Source organism: Propithecus coquereli, unplaced genomic scaffold, assembly GCF_000956105.1.
Source record: "Propithecus coquereli isolate 6110/MARCELLA unplaced genomic scaffold, Pcoq_1.0 Scaffold80, whole genome shotgun sequence".
NCBI lineage: Eukaryota > Metazoa > Chordata > Mammalia > Primates > Indriidae > Propithecus > Propithecus coquereli.
The window spans coordinates 7,599,111-7,622,467 of record NW_012154174.1 but is presented as its reverse complement, the minus strand read 5'-3'; the positions used below and the strand labels follow the sequence as shown (position 1 = coordinate 7,622,467).

Here is a 23,357-nt window from a genome sequence, read left to right as displayed (position 1 = left end):
GAAATTTTTTTTTTTTTTTTTTTTTTTTGAGATAGGGTCTCTGTTGCTGAGGCCCAGTGCAGTGGCCCGATCTCATCTCACTGTAGCCTCCAGGTCTTGGGCTCAAATCTTTCTCCCTCAATCTCCCCAGTAGCTAGGACTACAGGCACATGCTCAGCTAATTTTTTCATTTTTTTATGAAGATGGGGTCTCGCTATGGTCTCTAACTCCTGGCCTCAAGTGATTCTCCGTCCTTGGCCTCTCAAATTGCTGGGATTACAGGCATGAGCCACCCGAGATGGGCCCTAGCTTCAATTAAGATAGTTTTTACACTTCCTGCTAAATCTTGTCATGTAATATGTAAATAAAGAAGCACTGCTACCTTACAATTTGTTGTATTAATATTTTGATAACTGCATTTGAATATCATTGGTTTCCTTTATAATACTTGTGTTTTATTGTGTGCATTTATAAACAATCTGAAAAGGAGGTCCAGGGACTTCACCAGACTGCTAAAGGGTCTATGGCACAAACAAAGGTTAAGAATTCTTAGACTCAAAGGCTGTGCTCACAAACAGTACAACTGTTTCCTGAAATCAAATGCTTTCTTTCCTGGTGTTTTCCCGATTAGACCCTATAAAGCAGCGGTCCCCAACCTATTTGGTACCAGGGACCGGTTTCATGAAATACAATTTTTCCTCGGATCCCCTAGAACAGCGGGGTCGGGGGAGGAGCTCAGGCGGTGATGCGAGCGATGGGGCAGCTGTGAATACAGATGAAGCTTCGCTTACTGCTCGCCCTCCTCTCACCTCCTGCTGTGCGGCCCCCTGCTCCACACCCCTTCCTAAATTTCATGGAAGACAATTTTTCCACGGACTGGCCAGCGGAGCTCTGCGGCCCGGTCCCTAACAGGGTCGGGAGTTAGAGGGTTAGGGACCTAAGTTATAAAGGATACGTTGGCGTGCAGGGCTCTGGACTACAATTCCCAGAAGGTGATGCGGCTTCGGGGCCTACCCGGAGTTAGAACGATAACTCTATCCAATAGTTCCTCTGCTTTCTCTTGACAGCCTACAATTCCCAACATACATGGCGGCTGTTTATGCCTTGGGGACATTATGGACGCCGAGTTATTGCTGGGATCTGTAGTCGTTTCGTATATCGTTGGGGGTTGGCCTGTCCTTATGATGTCCGAGGGTGGGCTCGAGAAAAAAAAGCAGAAAATGCAGCAATTAAACAAACATGTCCCCTTCCTCCGCCCGTACTCGATCCGATTTCTGAGCGCCCGAGGACGGAAGTGGCGGTGGCCGGCGCGGCCGGAAGTTCAGATCAGCTGATGGGGGAGGCGGTGCCGCAGCCGCCTAGAGGCCCCGGCCGCCGAGCGCTTCGTCCCGGCCCTGAGTCTCGGAGACTGGCCAAGATCACCGTTCGCACCTCGCTGTTGGGCGAGGCCCGGTCCCGTCTCTCTCCCAGGCCTGAGATCCTCGCCCGGCACGGCCGCCCTGAGCGCCCCGGCTACCCCCAGCCCCGGCTCGCCCCTCAGGCTCCGGGCCTCCCCTCAGCCCCCGGCCGGCGGCCCAGGCCCCGGATCCGCGGGGGGGGACCCGGCCCCGGGGGGTGCGGGCCCTATGGAGCTGATGTTCGCGGAGTGGGAGGACGGGGAGCGCTTCTCATTCGAGGATTCGGACCGCTTTGAGGAGGATTCACTCTGTTCCTTCATCTCCGAGGCCGAGAGCCTCTGCCAGAACTGGCGGGGATGGCGCAAACAGTCAGCGGGGCCCAATTCCCCCACTGGCGGCGGTGGCGGAGGTGGCAGTGGCGGTACCAGAATGCGAGGTGAGAGTGAGCGGGGAGGAGGGAAGCGTGCAGGCCCTGGTCGGACCTTGCTCGGGAGCTGTCCCGGACGGGGAGCTCTCCTCAACTGGGAGCTGTCCCAAGCTTACAATGGACTTCAGGACTTGCTTTTCCGGCCTTCCTTGGGTGGACTGGCTTCTCTACACCTGTGTGTGTGCGCGCGCGCGCGTGTGTCTTGTGGCAGGGAAATTCTGTGCAGGACAGAAAGTAGATCTTTTGTCGTTCTTTTGCCTTAGAGATGGCGTAAGGGAGAAGAAGCCCCTCTCTGACTTGGGAATACCTAACTGAGTTCAGCCTAAGGCAAACCAGAAAGCAGACGGAAGAGAATGTGGGTAGGGGCCGGCCTGTGAAAAAGTGACCACCTGAGGTGCAAAGTGCACTGGGAGCTTCTTGCTTCAGGGTGATAATCTCTGATCCCAGATGCATCAAGAAGGGATCTCACCCAGAGGAAGGTGGAGGTGAACTGGTCTGAGAGAGGAGATTCCGTAGTTCATACATCGTAGGCTTTGCTCCTGGCCATAGCGTTCATCTGTCAGAAGCCACAGCTGGGACCACTTTGGAGCCTTAGATTTCCATTTCTGGGGCCTGGGGAAGAGTGTGGGTGATTGTCTCTAGGCTCTCATGAAAGAAACATTTTTCCTGCTTTTTGCTGAGTTTCTTTTATCCTTGAGTCTTTCATTGAATTAACTGATCAGTGCTGTGAAGAATTTTGCTTTTATTAGAGGGGAGGGAGGAGAGAGTGATTTTCAGAGAAGCTCCACAGGCTCAGCACTCAGCACATCGTTTCCCTGCCTTCCTCATGGCACAGTTTTTGTCCTGGGTCTCAGTGGAAGTTGGCTTTCTTCGGTTTAATTTGCATGATTTTACTCAGGCCATTCCAAACTGTGCTGCAGAGATTTCTGCTGCCCCTTTGGAACAGAGAGAAATTTACATGTGTCACTTTTTAGCAGTGGCAGGAGTGGTTACACACACACAGGTCATAGGTGGTTTCACTGTGCATCTTCTGTGGCCTGCCTGCTTCTTTCATATTTGTATGTGTGGGTAGCCTTGGGGACTAGAGCGCCCTTACTTTGGGGGATGTAACTGGAGTCATGATGGTGAAGATTTTCCACATGTTGGTATTTTCCTAGACAGGTTAAAATCTGGGAAAGCATGCCATATCCCCCACCCCCTGCTACCTTCAGTTGCTCACTTGTAAAATAGAAGAGTTAACCTTTTTTTTTTTTTTAAAATGTTCTTTTCAATTCTATGATGTTCTGATCTGTCTTCTAATCTAACTGGCAATTTCGTGAGATGTGCAGTCTGTTGTGTTATTACTGCTTTTTGATTAAAACAGTGTGGAAAGCCTTCTCAAGTGGTACCTCCATCCTACTCCAGGTGATTCCAAGAGCAGCAGCAGCCAGGTCCCCGGGGGTAACTGTCTCTCCAGGAGGGGCTTCCAGGGTGGGAAGTCAGCAGCTAGGTGTCCCAGAGACAGTGCAACCTCTCTTGCTTCTTGAGGTTCCTTTTTAACTCTTCTGGGCTGTGGCCTGTCTTTTCTCCTTTGATGGGGCCTAGAGTCATGTAGAGAGAAAAGGATAGTGAAAAAGCAATCAGAGATGAGAATGGCAGAGGAGAGACATCAACAATGTAATGTGAATCTAAAGTGCTTGTGGTATGTGGGAAATTTGATGCTGAGCCGTATGAGCAGAGTTACTCACTAGGGTCCTGGAACGTACCTGTCTGGCCAGAAGTTTCCTGGGATGTCCCTGGTATCTTCCGTTCTAGACCTTAGGTAGGAGGCTGTGGGCTGGGGATTGTCCAGCTCCCCTCCCCCGGATGGAATCTTAAGGATTGGTATATCCCGACAGGGGGGTCCCTAGGATTTTCATCTAGGTCTCCTCTTTCTTTCATAGTGAAGGTGGGGCCTGAGGATGTGGCACTGGCATGGGTGCCAAGTAATCATGGCCTTTTTCATTTCCCCTTCTCTTTCCCGACCCCAACCTTTGTTTCCAAAGATGGACTGGTGATCCCATTGGTGGAGCTATCAGCAAAACAGGTGGCATTTCACATCCCATTTGAAGTGGTGGAGAAAGTTTACCCTCCAGTGCCTGAGCAGCTACAGCTCAGAATTGCGTTTTGGAGCTTCCCTGAGAATGAAGAAGACATTCGGTGAGGCTAAGGACTGATGGTGGGGAGTGGGGTACTGCTATTCCACTGTCTGCTGGGCTTCCCACAGAGCAAAGGAGATGTTGTACGTGGGGCTGTGGTGAGAGGAAGACAAGGGAGGAGGAAATGCCTGGGATTTTCCCCAAGAAGGAGTGACGCTGGTGCGAGAGTGCCTGGGGCATTGTGGTCTCTGACAGGGTCTGCTGAAGGTTATTTGCTGACTTGTGGCCGTGTCCTCTTCTTCACCCCCCAGGCTGTATTCATGCCTGGCCAATGGCAGTGCAGATGAGTTCCAGCGAGGGGACCAGCTATTCCGCATGAGGGCTGTGAAGGACCCACTGCAGATAGGTGAGGGTCCCTTCATGCCCTGTGGCACCCCCTGCTCATCCCATCCCCTGTGTTATGAATTCAGGATGCACTGCAAGAAGCTGGAGCATGTCGTCTGAATAACTGCAGGGCTAGGGTCAAGGGCAGAGACCTAGGTCTTGGCAACTCTCCCTGACCACGCCCACATTTCTCCCCAGGGTTCCACCTGAGTGCTACAGTGGTGCCACCCCAGATGGTCCCTCCCAAAGGGGCCTACAACGTGGCTGTGATGTTTGACCGCTGCCGGGTCACTTCCTGCAGCTGTACCTGTGGGGCTGGGGCCAAATGGTGCACCCACGTCGTGGCACTCTGTCTCTTCCGCATCCACAACGTGAGGCCCTCCCAATTTATCCTGGCCCTATCCTGTGCTCCATCCCCCCTTCTCTGCTGCATGCTGGTCACAATGTGAGCCCCCTCGCCTCCCCTACTCTGCCTCTCCATCCCAGCTCCAGCTCCAGCTCCAGCAAGCCTTTTCTCAGATTGTTCCATCTCTCTCTGTGTCCCCTTCAGGCTTCTGCAGTCTGCCTGCGAGCACCAGTCTCAGAGTCCCTGTCTCGGCTACAAAGGGACCAGCTGCAGAAGTTTGCTCAGTACCTCATCAGTGAGCTCCCACAGCAGGTGAGTGAGGTTGGCACACCCTCCTGCGACTAGCTCCAGGGCACATCACCCCGCTTGTTAGGCCCAGGCCTCCTTGGGTTCACCTGTGTCTTGTTCTCTCTGTCTTTGTCCCTTCCCCCTCAGATCCTCCCCACAGCCCAGCGTCTCCTGGATGAACTCCTCTCCTCCCAGTCGACAGCCATCAACACAGTGTGTGGAGCCCCGGGTGAGTGTGGCGAGAAAGATGGGCAGCAGGAGGAAGGAGCTGGTAGCACAGAGCGCTGCTCCCTAAAGGCTCGCTGCCGTCAGGGGAAGCCAGGCCCCTTCTGTAGGCGACTGACTGCCTGTCATCCCCAGACCCCACAGCGGGACCCTCAGCATCAGACCAGAGTACTTGGTATTTGGATGAATCTACGCTCACTGACAACATTAAGAAGACACTGCACAAGTTCTGTGGCCCCTCCCCTGTGGTCTTCAGGTAATTGGATCTCTGCCTGCTTGCATCTGCTGTGCAGGGGGAGCAGCCCTCGGGCTGCTGGCAGATCCTTTGTTCTAGTAATGCCTGTGACCCCCACCTTTGACTCCCTGCACTGGCACACTGCCTGGCATGCAGAAGATGTCACTAGTCAATCAATAGATGATGACCTTGTACAGTCCCAGAGTGGTCTTTTCTTATCCGGGTAGAGCAAGAGTTTTTTTTTTTTTTTTCCTTTGACAGATCAGGAAATTGAGGCAGAGAAAGATTAAGAATTTTTTTTCTTCTTTTTGAGACAGAGTGTTGCTCTGTCACCCCACTAGAGTATAGTGGTGTCATCATAGCTCACTGCAACCTCACACTCCTGAGCTCAAGTGATCCTCCTGCCTCAGCCTCCCGAGTAGCTGGGACTACAGGCAGGTGCCACCATGCCTGGCTAATTTTTCTATTTTTAGTAGAGACGGGGTCTCGTTCATGCTCAGGCTGGTCTGGAACACCTGACCTCAAGCAATCCTCCCGCCTTGGCCTCCTAGAGTGCTGGGATTACAGGTGTGAGCCACCGCACCTGGCAAGATTAAGAATTTTTGGTAGTGATGTCCTTTTTTTCTATGCTCTGTATTTTGGGGCCGGAAGCCCTTTTGGGTCCCAGGCCTGTTGTACTTTCACCTGCTTCATTCAGCTCCATCTCGGAGTCATCACTTTCTGCTCTACTACTTTTCCAGTGACGTGAACTCCATGTATCTGTCTTCCACGGAGCCTCCAGCTGCTGCTGAGTGGGCGTGTCTGCTGCGCCCTCTGAGGGGCCGGGAGCCAGAGGGCGTCTGGAACCTGCTTAGCATTGTGCGGGAGATGTTCAAGCGGAGGGACAGCAATGCTGCCCCCTTGTTGGAAATCCTCACTGACCAGTGCCTCACCTATGAACAGGTTGTCCCTCAGAGTCGGGCTCGTTCTCTCCCTCCCTCCACCTCATGCTCCTGTTTCTGGAAGGGACACCAGGGAGGGCTACTCTGTCTTTCCGAGCTCTCAGGTGCATCTCGCATCCCTTTTGTCTCCAGATAACAGGTTGGTGGTACAGCGTGCGCACCTCAGCCTCGCACAGCAGTGCCAGCGGGCACACCGGCCGCAGCAACGGTCAGTCGGAGGTGGCAGCGCATGCCTGCGCCAGCATGTGTGATGAGATGGTAACACTCTGGAGGCTGGCCGTGCTGGACCCTGCACTCAGCCCCCAGCGGTGAGTCTCCCCTGCGGCTCACCACAGCACCAAGCCTGGGCCAGCTGAGGACAGACTGAGCCTTCATCTCTGTGTGCAGGGACATACCATTGTTCTAGCTCTAGGGAGACGGAGGGTGCTGAGCACTAGGGTTACCGGAGATTTCTGAGTCCTTTTTCTGAAAGGCTTAATTCTTTCCCTCCCCTAAGTAGCACCCACTTTCCAAAATTCCCAAGTGTTGCAGTGATGTCTGTGGGCTGGCTCAAGAAGTATTTCCCTGTGTCCTTTCCCTGTGCCCCTCTTCAAGGTATACACCTACCCCATCCCTTCTTTTCCCTTCCCAGTGCAGTGTAGCCTCCCCAGCAGCCACCTGCCCTTTGTTCCTACAGCCGCCGGGAACTGTGTGTGCAGCTGCGTCAGTGGCAACTGAAGGTGATTGAGAATGTAAAGCGGGGACAACATAAGAAGACCCTGGATCGACTCTTCCCTGGCTTCCGGCCAGCGGTGGAGGCCTGCTACTTTAACTGGGAAGAGGCCTACCCACTTCCTGGTGTCACCTACAGCGGCACTGACCGGAAGCTGGCACTGTGCTGGGCCCGGGCCCTGCCCTCTAGGCCAGGTGCCTCCCGCTCCGGGGGCCTGGAGGAATCCCGGGACCGACCGAGACCTCTTCCTGCTGAGCCAGCTGTGCGGCCCAAAGAGCCTGGGGTGAAGCGCAAGGGATTGGGTGAGGGGGTCCCCTCATCGCAGCGGGGTCCCCGCCGCCTCTCAGCTGAAGGGGGAGATAAGGCTCTGCATAAGATGGGTCCAGGCGGGGGCAAAGCCAAGGCACTGGGTGGGGCTGGCAGTGGCAGCAAGGGCTCAGCAGGCAGCGGGAGCAAGCGACGGCTGAGCAGTGAAGACAGCTCCCTGGAGCCGGATCTGGCGGAGATGAGCCTGGATGACAGCAGCCTGGCCCTGGGTGCGGAGGCCAGCACCTTTGGTGGATTCCCTGAGAGCCCTCCACCCTGTCCTCCACCTGGTGGCTCCCGAGGCGCTTCCACTTTCCTTCCTGAGCCCCCAGATGCTTATGAAGAAGATGGTGGTGTGTACTTCTCAGAAGGGCCTGAGCCTCCCACAGCCTCTGCTGGCTCCCCGGGCCTACTGCCTGGGGAGATCTGTACCCGGGACGACCTCGCTTCCACAGATGACAGTGGCAACGGGCTCCCCAAAACCAAAGAGGCAGCCCCTGCAGTTGGAGAGGAAGATGATGACTACCAGGCGTATTATATGAATGCCCAGGATGGGGCTGGGGGCGAGGAGGAGAAGGCAGAGGGCGGGGCTGGGGAGGAGCACGACCTGTTTGCTGGGCTGAAGCCACTGGAACAGGAGAGCCGCATGGAGGTGAGGGGACTCTAGGGAACTGAGGGAGGGAGGGCTGGGTGCTCCTTAGCCACAGCTGAGGGTGACCATCTGGCTGTAGTTGGGAGTGTCAGGACTGTTAGCAGGACTGCTAGAATCCTGTAGCAGGTTCCTAACTGACCTCCCTGCTTGCAGTCCATTCTCTTTGTTGCTTCCACATGACATTTCTGGAATGTCTGATTGTGTCGTGCTGCTGCTAAAACCCTTCAGTGGTTTCGCATTGCCTTAGGCTAAAAATGAAGGTCGCTGGCATGACCTGTGTGGTTCCATTTGATCTGAACTTTGCTTATCTGGCTACTCTGTCTCTTACACTCCAGTCAGCTCGATCATGCCCATAGCCTGCCATGCTCCCTCTTGCATTCATGCTTTCGTGCAGATTGGCCTTTCTGCTGGAATGCTCTTCTCCCATCTTGTCTGGGTAACTCCTATCCTTCTTCAGGTCTCAGAGATCATAAAGATCACTTCCTCTAGGAAGTCTTCCCTGATACTGTTCCTCTGTCCCAAGACCCAGTGAGGTATCCTCCCCCCTGCTCCCCTCTTGACCTTTCCAGTAGTAGCTGGCATCACAGTGACTTTTTTTTTTTGAGACAGAGTCTCACTCTGTTGCCTAGGCTAGAGTGGGTGCTGTGGCATCAGCCTAGCTCACAGCAACCTCAAACTCCTGGGCTCAAGCAATCCTACTGCCTCAGCCTCCCGAGTAGCTGGGATTACAGGCATGCGCCACCATGCCCGGCTAATTTTTTCTGTATATTTTTAGTTGTCCGATTAATTTCTTTCTATTTTTGGTAGAGACGGGATCTTGCTCTTGCTCAGGCTGGTCTCGAACTCCTGAGCTCAAACAATCCGCCCACCTCGGCCTCCCAGAGAGCTAGGATTACAGGCGTGAGCCACCGCGCCCGGCCTCACAGTGACTTTTGTGCTGTCTCTCTAACCAAACTGAGCTCCTGTGGTATACCCAGGACCAGCCCAGGGCCCAGCATATAGCAAGTGCTCAAGGGATGTTTGCTATATGAGTGAGCATGATGTCCTGCCCCTGAAAGTTGGGGCTTCAACCTCTCTGGTCCCATGTCCTCTCTCCAGGTATTATTTGCCTGTGCTGAGGCCTTGCATGCACATGGCTATAGCAACGAGGCCTCCCGCCTCACTGTGGAGCTTGCCCAGGACCTGCTAGCCAACCCACCCGACCTCAAGGTAGAGCCGCCCCCTGCTAAGGTGAGAGAGAGACCCCCTTCCTCTACCTTCCTGACCCCCCCCTTACCCCTGGCCTGCTCCCATGCCCCACCCCAAGTGAGAGCCTCCTTCTGAGGCAGACTCACCAAGGTGAGTCAGACTCATCTGCCTGCCTCCTGTGCTTCCCTCTCTAGGGCAAGAAGAACAAGGTATCCACGAGCCGTCAGACCTGGGTGGCTACCAACACCCTGACCAAGGCAGCCTTCCTGTTGACAGTGCTAAGTGAGCGCCCAGAGCACCACAACCTGGCCTTCCGAGTCGGCATGTTTGCCTTGGAGCTACAGCGGCCCCCGGCTTCTACCAAGGCCTTGGAGGTCAGAGGTCCTGTCTGAGCCTTGTACCTCAGTCTTTTTAGCGCTTTGCACCTTGAACTCCATTGAGGTATTGGAAGTTTGAGCTCCTTCCTGTGCCCTCAGGTGAAGCTGGCGTATCAGGAGTCCGAGGTGGCTGCCCTGCTCAAGAAGATCCCTCTGGGTCCGAGTGAGATGAGTACCATGCGCTGCCGGGCAGAGGAGCTTCGGGAGGGGACCCTCTGTGACTATCGGCCTGTGTTGCCCCTCATGTTGGCCAGTTTCATCTTTGACGTTCTCTGTGCTCCAGGTATGGTGTCTGACCCTACAGTAAGTGGGGAGCTAGGGTAGGGGTAGCTTTCTCTAAGGAAAAACCAAGAGCCCCAAGGCTCTGAGTCACCTTTAGGACCACCAAGCAGCTGGGTACTGGTCTGTGATGAGGATCTTGGGTTCCTTTCCATTCTTTCCCGTGTTACTTGTCCACCTAACTTACCCCAACTTTCTTCTTTTTTTTCCCCTCCGAAGCTAGGATAACCACACCTTTTATCCAGTAGTTTCTCCCACAGGTTCCCGGCCCCCAAGTCGCAACTGGAACAATGAGATGCCTGGGGATGAGGAGCTGGGATTTGAAGCAGCAGTTGCTGCCTTGGGTGAGTCTGTCAGTGACTTGAGCATGTCCATGAGCTCAGGCTGGCCCAGGCCTTGACGGGCATGAGAGCTGGGCCTTATTGCTAAGGGCTCTATGGTAATGGGAAATTCAGGGTGACGTGTGTGAGCCAACTAGTGCCTGTAAGACAGGAATTCAGGGCAAAAATGTGTGGTATGGTGTCAGGTGTTAGAAGGGCAGCAAAACAAAACTCTAGGGAAAGGCCTCAGGGAGGTGGTAGAATATGGAATGTGGGCCAAAAGATCAGTAGGTTCTAGATGGGGGAACACCATGCATAAAGACATAATGCAATCAAGTCTTCATGAGAGTGAGGAGCCCAGCTTCCCTGAAGTGATAGGTATGTCCTGGGTAGCTAGAGGGGGCCAGGTTACAAAAGCAGACCAGAGCTTAGGCTGGATATAATAGGCACCTATAGGATGCTCTAGGTGATGTGGGTTGGACCAGGGGAACTCCTTCCCTCATATGCTGGTGGCTAGGGACCCTGGCCCACTTGCCTTTGCTGTACGTCTGCTCTCAATCCCCATGAAGCCCTCCTTCTCACAGGCATGAAGACAACAGTGAGTGAAGCAGAACATCCCCTCCTATGTGAAGGCACACGTCGGGAGAAGGGTGACCTGGCATTAGCGCTAATGATCACTTACAAGGATGACCAGGCCAAGCTCAAGAAGGTAAGGGACTCAGATACTGGTCTTTTGACTGGGAGAGAAAGCGAGAAAGTTTCACCACCTTTCTCAGGGGGTTTCCAGTACAATGAGGAAAGTGCTACTCTGCCCATAGGAGGTGAGTAGGGAATCTTGGGGACATCTCATAAACGAGAGGGACCAGTGCTTGGGCATGGGTGGAAGAAGAGCAGGGGGCATCAGGTCATTCATTAATTTATTTCAGCATTCATTATCAGTATGTTCAGCCCTGTGGTGGTATAGAGGATACCAGGATGTGTAAAACAGGAGGTTATCCTGTAGTTGTAAGTGGGGAAACCTTCCTGAGCAGGTAGCAGTTGGCTGTTTCAAGGAGAAAGGAAGGTAACAGAAGTCAGGAGATAAAGGGCAACCTATCACCGGTTCTCTGGGGGTCACTGCTTTTCTGTCTTCCAGATCTTAGACAAACTATTGGACCGAGAAAGCCAGACGCATAAGCCACAGACACTGAGTTCTTTCTACTCATCTAGCCGTCCAGCCACCGCCAGTCAGAGGTCTCCTTCAAAGCACGGGGGCCCATCTGCCCCAGGGGCACTGCAGCCACTGACCTCAGGCTCTGCAGGGCCTGCCCAGCCAGGGAGTGTGGCAGGGGCTGGGCCAGGCCCCACTGAGGGCTTCGCAGAGAAGAATGTGCCTGGTGAGGTGGGGGCACTGGGTAGGGGGGATGAATGGTATGGAGTCATGTTGGGGTCCCCTTTCGTGGGCTCATCCCAGTGTCCTATCTTCCCCACCTAGAGAGTTCCCCACATTCCCCCTGTGAGGGTCTCCCATCTGAGGCTGCTTTGACCCCAAGGCCGGAGGGGAAGGTTCCCAGCCGCCTGGCACTTGGCAGTCGTGGAGGATACAATGGGCGAGGATGGGGCTCCCCAGGGCGGCCTAAGAAGAAGCACACAGGTAGGGCAGCCTGTGGGATGGCATGGAGGGAAGGATACTCCTGAAGGCTGAAGTCTGACTTCTGAGACTGACCTGTCTTGGGAGTTTAGGCATGGCCAGCATAGACAGCAGTGCCCCTGAAACAACGTCGGATAGCTCCCCGACCTTAAGCCGGAGGCCACTTCGAGGGGGCTGGGCTCCCACCTCCTGGGGTCGAGGACAAGACAGTGACAGCATTAGCAGCTCTTCCTCGGACTCCCTGGGCTCCTCATCCTCGAGTGGAAGTCGCCGGGCCAGTGCCAGTGGAGGTGCCCGGGCGAAGACAGTTGAAGTTGGCAGGTCAGTGGGAAGACATACCCATCTCGCCTGATCTGGTCCACCCTCAGAGCCATATCCCTAGTGTAATCCAACCATTGTCCCCCAACATCCTCACTTACCCTGGTCCTTCCCAACCTACCTCGACACCCATTTCAAAGAAACCCCAACCCCCGTCCCTACCCCATTGCCCCTTCAGGTACAAGGGCCGCCGCCCCGAGAGTCATGCCCCCCATGTACCCAATCAGCCGTCAGAGGCAGCTGCACACTTCTACTTCGAGCTGGCGAAGACGGTGCTGATCAAGGCAGGGGGCAACAGCAGCACTTCCATTTTCACACATCCATCTTCCTCAGGGGGCCACCAGGGTCCTCATCGCAACCTGCACCTTTGCGCCTTCGAGATTGGGCTTTATGCCCTTGGCCTGCACAACTTTGTTTCTCCCAACTGGCTCTCACGTACCTATTCTTCCCACGTTTCCTGGATTACAGGTAAATCCTGGTCCTGATTTGGGTACAGGAGGGGGATTAATTGGTAGAGCTAAGAACCTTTCTAGAACTACTGTTCTGATAGAGACATCATTCTCATGCTGCAGTGGTGCCCACGCTAACCCCACTTTGCTCTTCTCTCCTTTCCCTGAAGGCCAGGCAATGGAGATCGGCAGCGCAGCCCTGACTATACTGGTAGAATGCTGGGATGGCCACCTGACACCCCCTGAGGTTGCATCCCTGGCTGACAGAGCATCACGAGCACGGGACTCCAATATGGTGAGGGCAGCGGCAGAGCTGGCCCTGAGCTGCCTGCCTCATGCCCATGCATTGAACCCCAATGAGATCCAGCGGGCCTTGGTGCAATGCAAGGAGCAGGTATTTCTATAGGCAATCTGGGCATCTGGTCTAGGGGATCTGGGGAGGGAGGCTGGGCATGGGGAAAGCTGAGGGCCCAGCTCTTAATCCGCATTTCCTAGAGTTTACAAACTGTTGTTTGTCCTCTCATGGTGATACTTTACATATTAATGTGCTTTTACATCCGTAATTTCCTTTCCCTTACAACTGTAAGGTTAGGATTATTCCTATTTTACAGATAAGGAAATGGAGGCCTATAGTTTAGGGACCAAGATGATTACCCAGGATAGAAAACTTAGGGCAGGCCTCAGAGAAATGAGCCTTGGATAGGAGGGGGTTGTTAAATTAGTTCGGAACAGGTCTTTTTGTCAGTAAGGATTTGTTCAGTGTCTGTGTGGAGCCCTCACTGCTGACACTGACTCAGAGCATTGACCCTGACCTCCGATGCCTCCCTGGGAACCCGCCAACTCTGAGGGAGACACTGGAATGTTATCTGACACCATCTCTGGGGTAAAGGCCTTTCCCCTGACACTCTGTGCCCCTCCATTCCAGGATAACCTGATGTTGGAGAAGGCCTGCATGGCAGTGGAAGAGGCGGCTAAGGGTGGGGGTGTGTACCCCGAAGTGTTGTTTGAGGTTGCTCACCAGTGGTTCTGGCTATATGAGCAAACAGCAGGTGGCTCATCCACAGCTCGTGAAGGGGCTACAAGCTGTAGTGCCAGTGGGATCAGGGCAGCTGGGGAGGCTGGGCGGGGGCTGCCCGAGGGCAGAGGGGGCCCAGGGACTGAGCCAGTTACCGTGGCGGCAGCAGCAGTGACAGCAGCGGCCACAGTGGTGCCAGTCATCTCGGTGGGGTCCAGTTTATATCCGGGTCCAGGACTGGGGCATGGTCACTCCCCTGGCCTGCACCCCTACACCGCTCTACAGCCCCACCTGCCCTGCAGCCCTCAGTACCTCACCCACCCAGCTCACCCCGCCCACCCCATGCCTCACATGCCCCGGCCTGCCGTCTTCCCTGTGCCCAGCTCTGCATACCCACAGGTGAGACCAGTGTTCTGGGGGGTGGGGCATGGGGGAGAATATTGGGAATTCATGGGGGGTTGGAGCGGGGTACTCAGGGAGTTAATAGGGCTAGGAGTCTTGACGAAGTGGTGGGAGTCTGGGGAATGCAGCCCAACTAATATAAGAAACACAGGCCTCCCCGCTTGGGGAGCAAAGGAGAGCTACATCCTAATATAACTTGGTGTCTTCCTTCTCTTCTTCCCCCTGCCTCTAGGGTGTGCATCCTGCATTCCTGGGGGCTCAGTATCCTTACTCGGTGACTCCTCCCTCACTTGCTGCCACTGCTGTGTCTTTCCCCGTCCCTTCCATGGCACCCATCACGGTACATCCTTACCACACAGAGCCAGCGCTCCCGCTGCCCACCAGTGTGGCCTGTGAGTTGTGGGGACAGGGAGCAGGTGAATGGAGGGGGCGGTACACTGGGCAGGGGAGATGGGGAGGAAATCTTCTGTGCCCGCCCTTGGGTTCTGAGTTCCTCATGTGGTTTCCATCCCACCCTCAGTGAGCAGCGTCCATCCAGCATCCACATTTCCAGCCATCCAGGGTGCCTCACTGCCTGCCCTGACCACACAGCCCAGCCCCCTGGTGAGCGGGGGTTTCCCGCCACCCGAGGAGGAGACGCACAGTCAACCTGTCAATCCGCACAGCCTGCATCACCTGCACGCTGCCTACCGTGTCGGTGAGAGGAGGTCCCTTTCTGTGTTCCCACCTGCAGTTGTGCCAGAGGCTCTTCAGAGGACTCCCTCCACTAGCTCTTAATCTGTTTACTGTGGGGTCAGGTACCAGGTTGGGGTAGAGGGTAAAGAGGATGCACCCCTCCATGTGTGCACCGTTACCTCCCAGGAATGCTGGCACTGGAGATGCTGGGTCGCCGGGCACACAACGATCACCCCAACAACTTCTCCCGCTCCCCCCCCTACACTGATGATGTCAAATGGTTGCTGGGGCTGGCAGCAAAGCTGGGTAACACCTCCCCTCCCCAGGACCATTGTCCCCCCCACCTGCTCCCCCCACCTTCCTATCCCAGACCTCCTTCCTAGCTCTTGCTCAGAGTTGAGGCCTTGGTCGGGTATGTGTGCGTGCGCGGGGGGCGGAGGGCTACCTCAGCTCCTGGGGAGGAGGGAGGCTCTCTGCCAGGCCAGAGCTGAGATAAATAAGTTGGGTCCCTAGGGCAGAGGTGGCCACCCCCGTCTCATGCCCCTCCCCCCTGCCCCCCAGGAGTGAACTACGTGCACCAGTTCTGTGTGGGGGCAGCCAAGGGGGTGCTGAGCCCGTTTGTGCTGCAGGAGATCGTCATGGAGACGCTGCAGCGGCTGAGCCCTGCTCATGCCCACAACCACCTGCGTGCCCCGGCCTTCCACCAGCTGGTGCAGCGCTGCCAGCAGGCGTACATGCAGGTGACAATCCAGAAGTATGGAGCAGGGTGGAGCACCTCCTGGGTGGCATGGACCAGATCACCTAGCATGTGAGGGAGGCGGGGCCTCGTTCCATGCTGTATTAAGGCTCATCCTACACGCATCTTCCTCTAGTACATCCACCATCGCTTGATTCACCTGACTCCTGCCGACTACGACGACTTTGTGAATGCGATCCGCAGTGCCCGCAGCGCCTTCTGCCTGACGCCCATGGGCATGATGCAGTTCAACGACATCCTACAGAACCTCAAGCGCAGCAAACAGACCAAGGAGCTGTGGCAGCGGGTCTCACTCGAGATGACCACCTTCTCCCCCTGAGTCTTTCCCTGCTAGGGCCCTATACAGGGACACAGGCCTGTGGCTATGGGGGCCCCTCACACAGGGGGAGTGAATCTTGGCTGGACAGATCATCCCCACTCAGTTCCCTGGTAGCCCAGACTGGCAGCTGCTCTTGGGCTGTAGCTTGGGGCCAAGATGTCTCAGACCCTAGAAGCCTAGGGCTGGGAGAGACAGCCCTGTCTGGGAGGGGGCATTGGGTAGCCTCTGGTATTTATTTGGCATTTATAAATATATAAACTCCTTTTTTACTCTAGTCTGCCTGGGCCTTTCCCTTCTTTCCCTCCATGTGCGGATGAACTTTGAACTGGGGGAGGAAATGTCTGACATTTGCTTTATTCTAGGTTTTTCCCACTCCAGTGAGGCAGACAAAACAGAAAAATAAGGATGTTTATTAAGGACATTTCTAGCCCACAGCTAGGGCTCATATTCAGCTCTATGAGCCACTGTCCGACCTCATCCCCATTCAATGTGAATGACATTAGGGAGGCCGGGCCACAGGTAGATCCCACCACCTGACTAAAGGGGCCACATTAAGGGGCCCCTCCCATAGCCAGGAATAGACAGATACACTGCTGGGGATGAACAGGGAAATCATTGGACTAATACATTCCTCTACACCCTGCCCGGACCCTCTCGCTCCTCCCCACCTCCCAAGATCATGGGTCAAAGGTGCCTAGTACCATGAAATGGGGTACCACGGGAAGCCCCTTTATCAGGCCCCAGGACTATGGGAAAAGGATACCCTTCCCCCTTCTTAGCCATCTCAGGCCTGGGGGCCACTGAGGTAGAAGGGGGAGGAGCCAGGCCATCCTAAGCCCCTTGTGGGCCCTGCTCTGGGCTTGCCCCTTAGGGATACAGGGGGCTTTTTGCTGGCATAGAAGGCTGGGACATCAGCCCAGACTGGAATGCTGCAGTTCTTCCCGAAGCCACGACGGCACTGGCTGTCCAAGCCGGCTCAGCAGCTTCGACAACTCCAAATTATGGTTCCGGAAAAAATCCGTAAGGAAAAGGCGGGACTGACGGGAGAAAATGAAGGCAGACGTGGTAAGGAGTGGGACAGAATTAGATCCTAGAGGTGGAGAGGGATACCCTGGCCCAGGCCTGCTTACCTCAGTGTCCATATCTGGGTACTTCCGGCCTTTGCTCCTGCCTAGACAGCGAGTCTTACCACCTTCAAGTCCCTGGCACCAAAATCCCTTATCTTCATCAAACCTGCTCAACAGGAAGAAGCCATTAGGTGGCAGGGAGAAGAAAAATTCAAGCACCATAAATGCACACTACCCCTCCCAGCCCACAGGGACACGTCTCTCCTTGTGAGACAGAATAAATCCATATCTCTTCCAAACAGACATGGTCAACCTGCTTCCCCATTTCCCCCAGAGTTATCCTCGCCTGGGTCATGCTCTCCCACCTGAGGGTCCGTGTGTAGTTCAGAAAGGGTGTGATACCCAGGAACTTCTGGATGTTCTCCATTGAGGCTGCTGGGTTGGTACGCAGCTCTTGCCCATCCACAATCAGCAACTAAAGGGACAGGGATGTGGTTCCCTCTATGTTCCTAAGAAGCCTCTGGGCTGAAGGGAAGAGGAGGGGAAGGGGGACCCCAATGAGGGATCTTGGGGGATTATACCTGTCCAGAGGGGTAGTAAGTCAGCCAGCGCTGCAGATGGGTAGAATAGTAGCCAGGGACAAGACAACGGTTCTGCAGGGAGCGAAGTGCCAGAGGGGCCTGGGAGGAGGCTGAAATCACCTGGTAGAAGGTATAGTTCAGAGCAACTGGATCTCCATGTGCTCGCTGGTGCTGAAAGACAAGGAGTAGGAGAGTAAAGGACTGGTGACTTGACAGTATTATTCTGACCTTACTCTTGGTCTGGTGACAGACAGCAATAGGCACCCTTTTTTCCAAGGCACTAGACTAGTTTCTCTACCTTCATTCCTTGCTGTCTCTCTAGCATTCGCCACTTCCCCTCCACCTTAAGGCCCAATGTCCCTAGCTTCAGGCAGACCTGGTACCAGGAGTAGGCCCTGTCGGCAGGGTTGGTGAGCACAGTGATGATCTTGGCTCGTGGCAAGAGGGCAGCCCCCCGCCGTGGTACAACCTCTGAGTCAAAGTAGGCGGCACTTTTTTCAAATAGGAAGTCAGTGCTGGCATTGGAAGGGACAGGGAAAAAGTCCATGTACCTAAGAAGTAGAAGAGAGCAGAGAGGCAGAGAAATTTGCTGAGTAAAGTGGCCAGATGTGTGTGCTGGGGGAAGCTGGAATGGGGTATTTTTACGGAAGGAGTGTTCCTCTGAGAAGCATTCAAGGGGTCAGTCTCACCAGTCAATACCCTTGTGATAATTAGGGCCGTTGAAGAACTGAATCTCCTCAAAGGTGCTGGGGCTAGGGAAGCTGCTAGTCACAGCTGGATGCAGGCTCAGGAAGAAGTGAATAGCTGTGGTCCCTAAATGGGAGAGAAAGACCAGGGCATTGTAGGAGAGGAGCCGGCTTAACAGCATGAGTTTGAAGGAAGTGAGAAAGTAACCACTCTGGGCAGTAAAATCCCCTTTGGCCAAACTACAATGAGAGGAGGAAAGTCTGAGAGAGGCCCAGGGAAGGGTTTAAACAGTGGTTCTCAGCCTCAACTGTGCATCATAATCACTTGCTGATCCTTTAAAAACTCCACAGATGATTCTGAAATACAACCAGGGTTAAGAATCACTGCCTCAAGGGACTGGATTAATGAGGAGTGGGTATGACAAGGGAGTTCCTTGGCAAAAGGACCTTTTGGGTTTAAGGCAGAGCAAGAGAAGTTGGCTAAGGATAATTCACCTGTCTTCTGGGGTCCCACGATGAGGAACTTTGGGAGGCGATCACAGGTTTTCTCCTTGGACCAGATATCTTTATGCCTCTTGTCATCACAGGGATTCTGAAGATATCAAGAATCAGATAAGGCCTAGTCTTCTCTTAACCCCCCACTTCCTTCACATCTCTGGTAAGCCTCCTCTCCACCCCTACCTGCCAAAGCGGGCTTCGCTCCTGAGGGAAAAGTTCAAAGTACTTTTGTGCAAGAGGAACAGGAGGAAGGGTCTGTAGGCGCAGCCGTGTCCAGCACTGGAGGAAGCGCACCAGGCTCTCAAAGGTGTACAGGCCCAGCCGGTCATTTCCATAATTGGACAGATGGGTCATAAAGATGCTGATCTGCAAGAGGGTGTCTGCATGTCAGATCTGGAGAGCCTACCCCACTTCAGAATCAGCCTTGTTGAGTAAAGCTCCCAGCCTGCAAACACCTTGGCTCTCCAAACTTCTAGCCCTTCCTCTCGGCACCTTACCGGATTAAGCAGCACCGTCAGAAAGAGCTCTCCACCTCGGATGCTCCGGTCTAGTTCACGAGAGCCTCCAGGATACTCGTTATAGTAGATTGTGTGAGTGAAGAGGCCACATGTCTGCCGGGGCAGCACCTGGAGGGAAAAGAAGTAACAGGGATAGATGAGATTTAAAAGATAGGAGAAGTAGATGAGGGACAAAAGTCTTGAGGCACTGGGATTCCCTAGGTTTATAGAGGACTCAGTCTGAAGTTACAGAGATAAAGCTCGCACTATGTGCATTATGACTTTTCATCCTTCTACCCCCATTATGTGAATGAACTTGGATTGGCAGCTGACTGGACACAGGTCAATGGAGGTTGGAGACTGTCTAAATGTGGGTTTGATTCAAGTTTGTACTGGAGTCCCTCACCATAATGCCATTGTGAATGAAGCCACGGCGGTAGCGGGCAGGGCGGAGATGGGGATATTCCTCAGTGCTGGTCACCTGGATGCCCCACACAGATTTCCAGGCCTCATAGAGCTGCGTGTGGATGGGGTACACGCCCGAGTGGTGGGGAGCCACAGCATACCCCAGATCCGTGGGAATCCCATGTTCCTGGGAATGGCATAGACTCTCACCAGGACCTGGTGAGGTTTGAGGAGTAGAGGGTAAAGAGGGTGGGGAAGTCTCCACAGAAAGAAAAATGGAAAGGGTAGGGAAAGGGTATCACATTAGGGGAAGGTTGAAAAGGAAGCTTTATCTCTGGGAGAAAGTATGGGGAAGAGATCCAAGGGCCTCACCAGAGCAAACTGTTTGTTGAGCCTCATCTGGTCAGCCAGCACGGAGCGATTGTGGAACAGGTGTGGCTGCATGTGGCTCCACATGTGGGGGAACCACCAGAACTCTTTGCGGTGCTTCAGCAGCATGTCGTCCCCTGCATCCTCCTCCTCTGTCCCTATGACCACACACTGACCACTGATCACAGCCAGTCAGCCCCTGTGCCCTCCTTTGTTTTGTAACAACACTGACTACCTTCCATCCTTGGGACAACATTACTGACCCCTGCCCACCTAAGACTTTTTATTTGCCCCACTGCCAACTTGCCCTCCAGCCACCCATGCTAACCTAAATTCATGCCCACTACTGGCTCCTCACAGCACTCTGACCCCAAACCTCGAACCTTTCCTCCAACTTATCTGCCCAGGGAGATGGACAGTGAAGGGACAGACCAAACTAAGAATGATTCGCTGAAGGAACAGGGAATAAGCTCACCAGTATGATAGAACTTGCCCGAGAAGCCCAAGTTGAAGGTGAAGTTAGGGACTAAGGTCCTGAGTTTGTTCTGGGTGGTCAACAGAGCCTGGGAAGAGTAACAGCGACATGAGAAATAGGAAGAGCAGACTGAGGAGGAATATATGAGAAGTAGCATTCTTCCTGCCTGAAAAGGGCAGGACAAGGAGTGTACCTATGACAAACTCAGAATCAAGGAAGGGAGTCTGACAGGCCACAGCTTGAACAGCTTCTAAGAAAATAAATTTAAGTATGAAAAAGAAAGACTGACCTCAACATCAGCCACCTTCATGCGAGTTCCTTCCTTGCCCACAAAGATGTCATCGATATCTACCAAGATGTAGCGGTCAAGGTCCAGGCAGAGGCGCTTGCCAGTGAGGTATGCAACAGCATCGACGAAGATAAGTTTGTGGAGCCAGAAGGAAAGGCCATGGCCAAAGAGCACCCGCTGGATGCCATCATGAAGCCCCAGGTCCTGTACCACAGTGGGAAGCCGGGCCCGACGAGGCACTGGTCCTGGCACAGGGGGTTCAGCTGGCCGAAGGCTGGCAAGAAGCACTGGTTCATACGTGCTATGATTGGATTGGAAGATAGTCCAGTCATCACCAGGCAGTGGCCCAGGCTCCAGGTGGCTGGGGCGTGTGAGATGCAGTAGAGGGGCAGAAGGATTCACTTGGTAATCCCGGAGCCCCAAGTTTGAGTGTAGAAAAAGGGGAAAGCCCTTGAGCTGGGCACTCAGGAGGCTGTGCTCATGGGCTCGGAAAAAGCCAATGATGCCCACACCATACTCCACACAGTACCGGTCTAGCAGTTCCCGACTCCAGGCATCCAGGTTGACGTACTTGAGCAGGTTCTCATAAATAACCAAGACATAGCGGCCACGGGTATGATCAGTCAACGTAGGCATGTCCCCTCGGCCAGGTGCCAGCTCAGTGCTATAGCGAAAACGACTAGACTCCAGGATGGCCACGATCTCCTGCCCCAGCTGTGAGTATGCACTCTCCACAAACACAAGTACCACAGGTTCAGTTCGAGCTGTCTCTGGGGGCCTGGGGGGCCGAGGTGGAACTGGAGGCCGTGCAAGGCCAGGGCCAGCTGCCCCACCACTGCTGCAGTCTCCCAAGGGCAGGGGCAAGGGTTCCTTGGCCTTGGGGCTGGTAGACACGTAGTAAGCCAGGAAACCCATGGAGCCCAGGCTGAAGGCAATCAGCAGCAATATGAGGCGATGTAGTTCCAGCTGCCGAGCTGGGCGTACCACCTTCCACAGCTGGAGCATGGCGGGGGAAGGAAGGGAGGAAGGGATGGGGGCCACCTCAGGGGAAGGGAGGTAGGAGTTCTATAGGCTGTTACTGTTTTGGGGGGTAGAAGGACAGGAAAACAGGGGAAAGGGATTCCCTCAGGGGCAGTTCCCTGAAGAAGTGGAGACAAGTCCCCTTAGCACAGGGTAGGAGAGATAAAAGGGGAAGCAGGGGGCAACTGGACAGAGTCCACTAGTCTCAGGTCACCATGGCCCCCTGGCCCATGGCTTCAGGCTGCAAATCTTGCCAGGCTCCACCCTTGGTCCTGACTGAGCTCCTCACATCGGAGGTCAGCAAAGTTCACAATTTCTGCTCCCACTATCTGTAAGACAGAGAAATCAATGGGTTACTTCTCCCCTTGAAACCACATCATTAATCTATCCTCCTCCTCACCCCATCTTTTACCTCCTGCTTACTGAATGATTTGTTCTCCAAGAAAAGCTCTTATAGGATAAGAACACAAGCTGAGTCCTATAGCTTAGCTTCACAGCTTGTTGCCCTTCTTAGAATACCCAAATGAGGCCAGGCACAGTGGCTCACACCTGTAATCCTAGCACTCTGGGAGGCCGAGGCAGGAGGATGGCTTGAACTCAGGAGTTCGAGACCAGCCTGAGCGAGACACCATCTCTACAAAAAATAGAAAACTTAGCTGGGCGTGGTGGGGGTGCACATCTGTAGTCCCAGCTACTCAGGAGGCTGAGGCAGGAGGATTGCTTAAGCCCAGGAATTTGAGGTTGCAGTGAGCTATGATGATGCCACTGCACTCTAGCCAGAGTGACAGAGTAAGACTCTGTTTCCAAAAAAGAATACCCAAAAGAACGTCCAAATTCTTCCTAAAGCAAGCTTACTTGAATACACTGGAGTATATTCAAGTGCTAGGAGGGAGCAAATTTCCCATCAAGAAGCCAAACAGCTCAGCAGGCTGAAAACAGGCCTTCTCCGAACAGAGTTCCTAGCCTGAGCAGCTGGCCTTTGGTATGTGAAGAAGGCACAGGAAGCCCAAGAAGTCCCATGCTCTAACGAAATATCAGATAAGAGGAAACTCATGAGTCTGCTAATCTTCCTCATCATTCAAACTCAACATCACAGCCAACAGCACTAACGAACTTGCAGTCAGCTGGACACTACGGAGGGGGAATTCAAGAGGAAAGAGAGATCCTGATAGTTAATCATTCTATTAGCTTTCAAACCCAGAACTTGAAGATTCTCCTTCCCATTGCTTGTGAAAAATTACCAACCTCCTGCCCTTCACCTCACATGTGCTAAAGTCAGGAGAGAAAATAAAAATGTAACCCCAGAGCAGATCACATCATGGAGACCTGAGAAAAGCCAGCAAGCTGAGTCCAGAGTTTCTCTTCCTGTCCACTCTAGTTCTCCTTCCTAACTTAGCCAAGGTGGTACTACACCCCTAATCCCGAATAGTTCAGAACAGTCACTGACCCGGCCTGGAGAAACATGAGGGATTGAGTCCATTTATAAAAACAGAACAACCTGAGAAAGGCTGGATGACAGAGAGTAACTGGAACTTAAGTCATATCTAATCAATGAGAGAAAGAGAAAGAGTAAGGACAATGTGATCAGAAAACATAATTTTAAGGAAACCTAATTTTGGGGACTTCTTTTGCTCTTTCTTTTTTTTTTTTTTGAGACAGAGTCTTGCTCTCTTGCCCGGGCTGGAGTACCCTGGCATCAGCCTAGCTCACAGCAACCTCAAACTCCTGGGCT

The 23,357-nt window shown here is 53.9% G+C and overlaps 2 protein-coding genes across 7 annotated transcripts; one reads left to right on the top strand and one right to left on the bottom strand.

The window, feature by feature from the left end:
• The first annotated feature begins 1,352 nt into the window (after positions 1-1,352).
• Positions 1,353-16,012, top strand: ZSWIM8 (zinc finger, SWIM-type containing 8). 5 transcript variants are annotated; one of them, XM_012663262.1, is made up of 27 exons: positions 1,579-1,812; positions 3,828-3,981; positions 4,232-4,326; positions 4,503-4,675; positions 4,855-4,962; positions 5,086-5,167; positions 5,299-5,419; positions 6,139-6,340; positions 6,472-6,647; positions 7,016-7,710; positions 7,813-8,009; positions 9,108-9,239; positions 9,392-9,571; positions 9,674-9,857; positions 10,114-10,197; positions 10,758-10,882; positions 11,309-11,549; positions 11,648-11,806; positions 11,896-12,124; positions 12,300-12,589; positions 12,741-12,964; positions 13,496-13,984; positions 14,220-14,379; positions 14,508-14,684; positions 14,849-14,968; positions 15,292-15,402; positions 15,535-16,012. In XM_012663262.1, the coding sequence occupies exons 1-27, from the start codon at positions 1,605-1,607 to the stop codon at positions 15,993-15,995; spliced, it is 5,577 nt and encodes a 1,858-aa protein (XP_012518716.1). In that variant the 5' UTR covers positions 1,579-1,604; the 3' UTR covers positions 15,996-16,012. The 5 variants fall into 5 exon arrangements, with proteins under 5 accessions (XP_012518715.1, XP_012518718.1, XP_012518716.1 ...); XM_012663265.1 differs by having other exon boundaries at positions 15,224-15,402; XM_012663261.1 differs by having other exon boundaries at positions 1,353-1,812; positions 7,016-8,009.
• Positions 16,013-16,127: 115 nt separating this feature from the next.
• On the bottom strand, positions 16,128-21,944 carry NDST2 (N-deacetylase/N-sulfotransferase (heparan glucosaminyl) 2). Of its 2 annotated transcripts, XM_012663258.1 has the most exons (13): positions 20,606-21,631; positions 20,317-20,404; positions 19,845-19,999; positions 19,474-19,659; positions 19,068-19,196; positions 18,754-18,936; positions 18,568-18,664; positions 18,076-18,199; positions 17,763-17,937; positions 17,387-17,557; positions 17,171-17,280; positions 16,869-16,971; positions 16,128-16,775 (listed from the first exon to the last, which is right to left on the bottom strand). In XM_012663258.1, exons 1-13 carry the CDS (start codon positions 21,608-21,610, stop codon positions 16,650-16,652), a joined length of 2,652 nt encoding a protein of 883 aa, XP_012518712.1. In that variant the 5' UTR covers positions 21,611-21,631; the 3' UTR covers positions 16,128-16,649. The 2 variants fall into 2 exon arrangements, with proteins under 2 accessions (XP_012518712.1, XP_012518714.1); XM_012663260.1 differs by lacking the exons at positions 16,128-16,775; positions 17,171-17,280 and having other exon boundaries at positions 16,940-16,971; positions 20,606-21,944.
• Between the last annotated feature and the right edge of the window lie 1,413 nt (positions 21,945-23,357).

What these genes read in the sequence shown, in the direction of transcription:
- ZSWIM8 (XM_012663261.1), top strand. Translation starts at nt 1,605, where the DNA reads ATGGAGCTGATGTTCGCGGAGTGGGAGGACGGGGAGCGCTTCTCATTC. An exon ending in CCTGCACTCAGCCCCCAGCG is followed by an intron (nt 6,648 to 7,015) that starts GTGAGTCTCCCC and finishes TTGTTCCTACAG; the next exon opens with CCGCCGGGAACTGTGTGTGC. An exon ending in GGGGCTGGCAGCAAAGCTGG is followed by an intron (nt 14,969 to 15,291) that starts GTAACACCTCCC and finishes TTTGTGCTGCAG; the next exon opens with GAGATCGTCATGGAGACGCT.
- NDST2 (XM_012663258.1), bottom strand. Translation starts at nt 21,610, where the DNA reads ATGCTCCAGCTGTGGAAGGTGGTACGCCCAGCTCGGCAGCTGGAACTA. An exon ending in AGCGAAGCCCGCTTTGGCAG is followed by an intron (nt 18,665 to 18,753) that starts GTAGGGGTGGAG and finishes TGATATCTTCAG; the next exon opens with AATCCCTGTGATGACAAGAG. An exon ending in TATCACAAGGGTATTGACTG is followed by an intron (nt 17,938 to 18,075) that starts GTGAGACTGACC and finishes TCTACTTCTTAG; the next exon opens with GTACATGGACTTTTTCCCTG.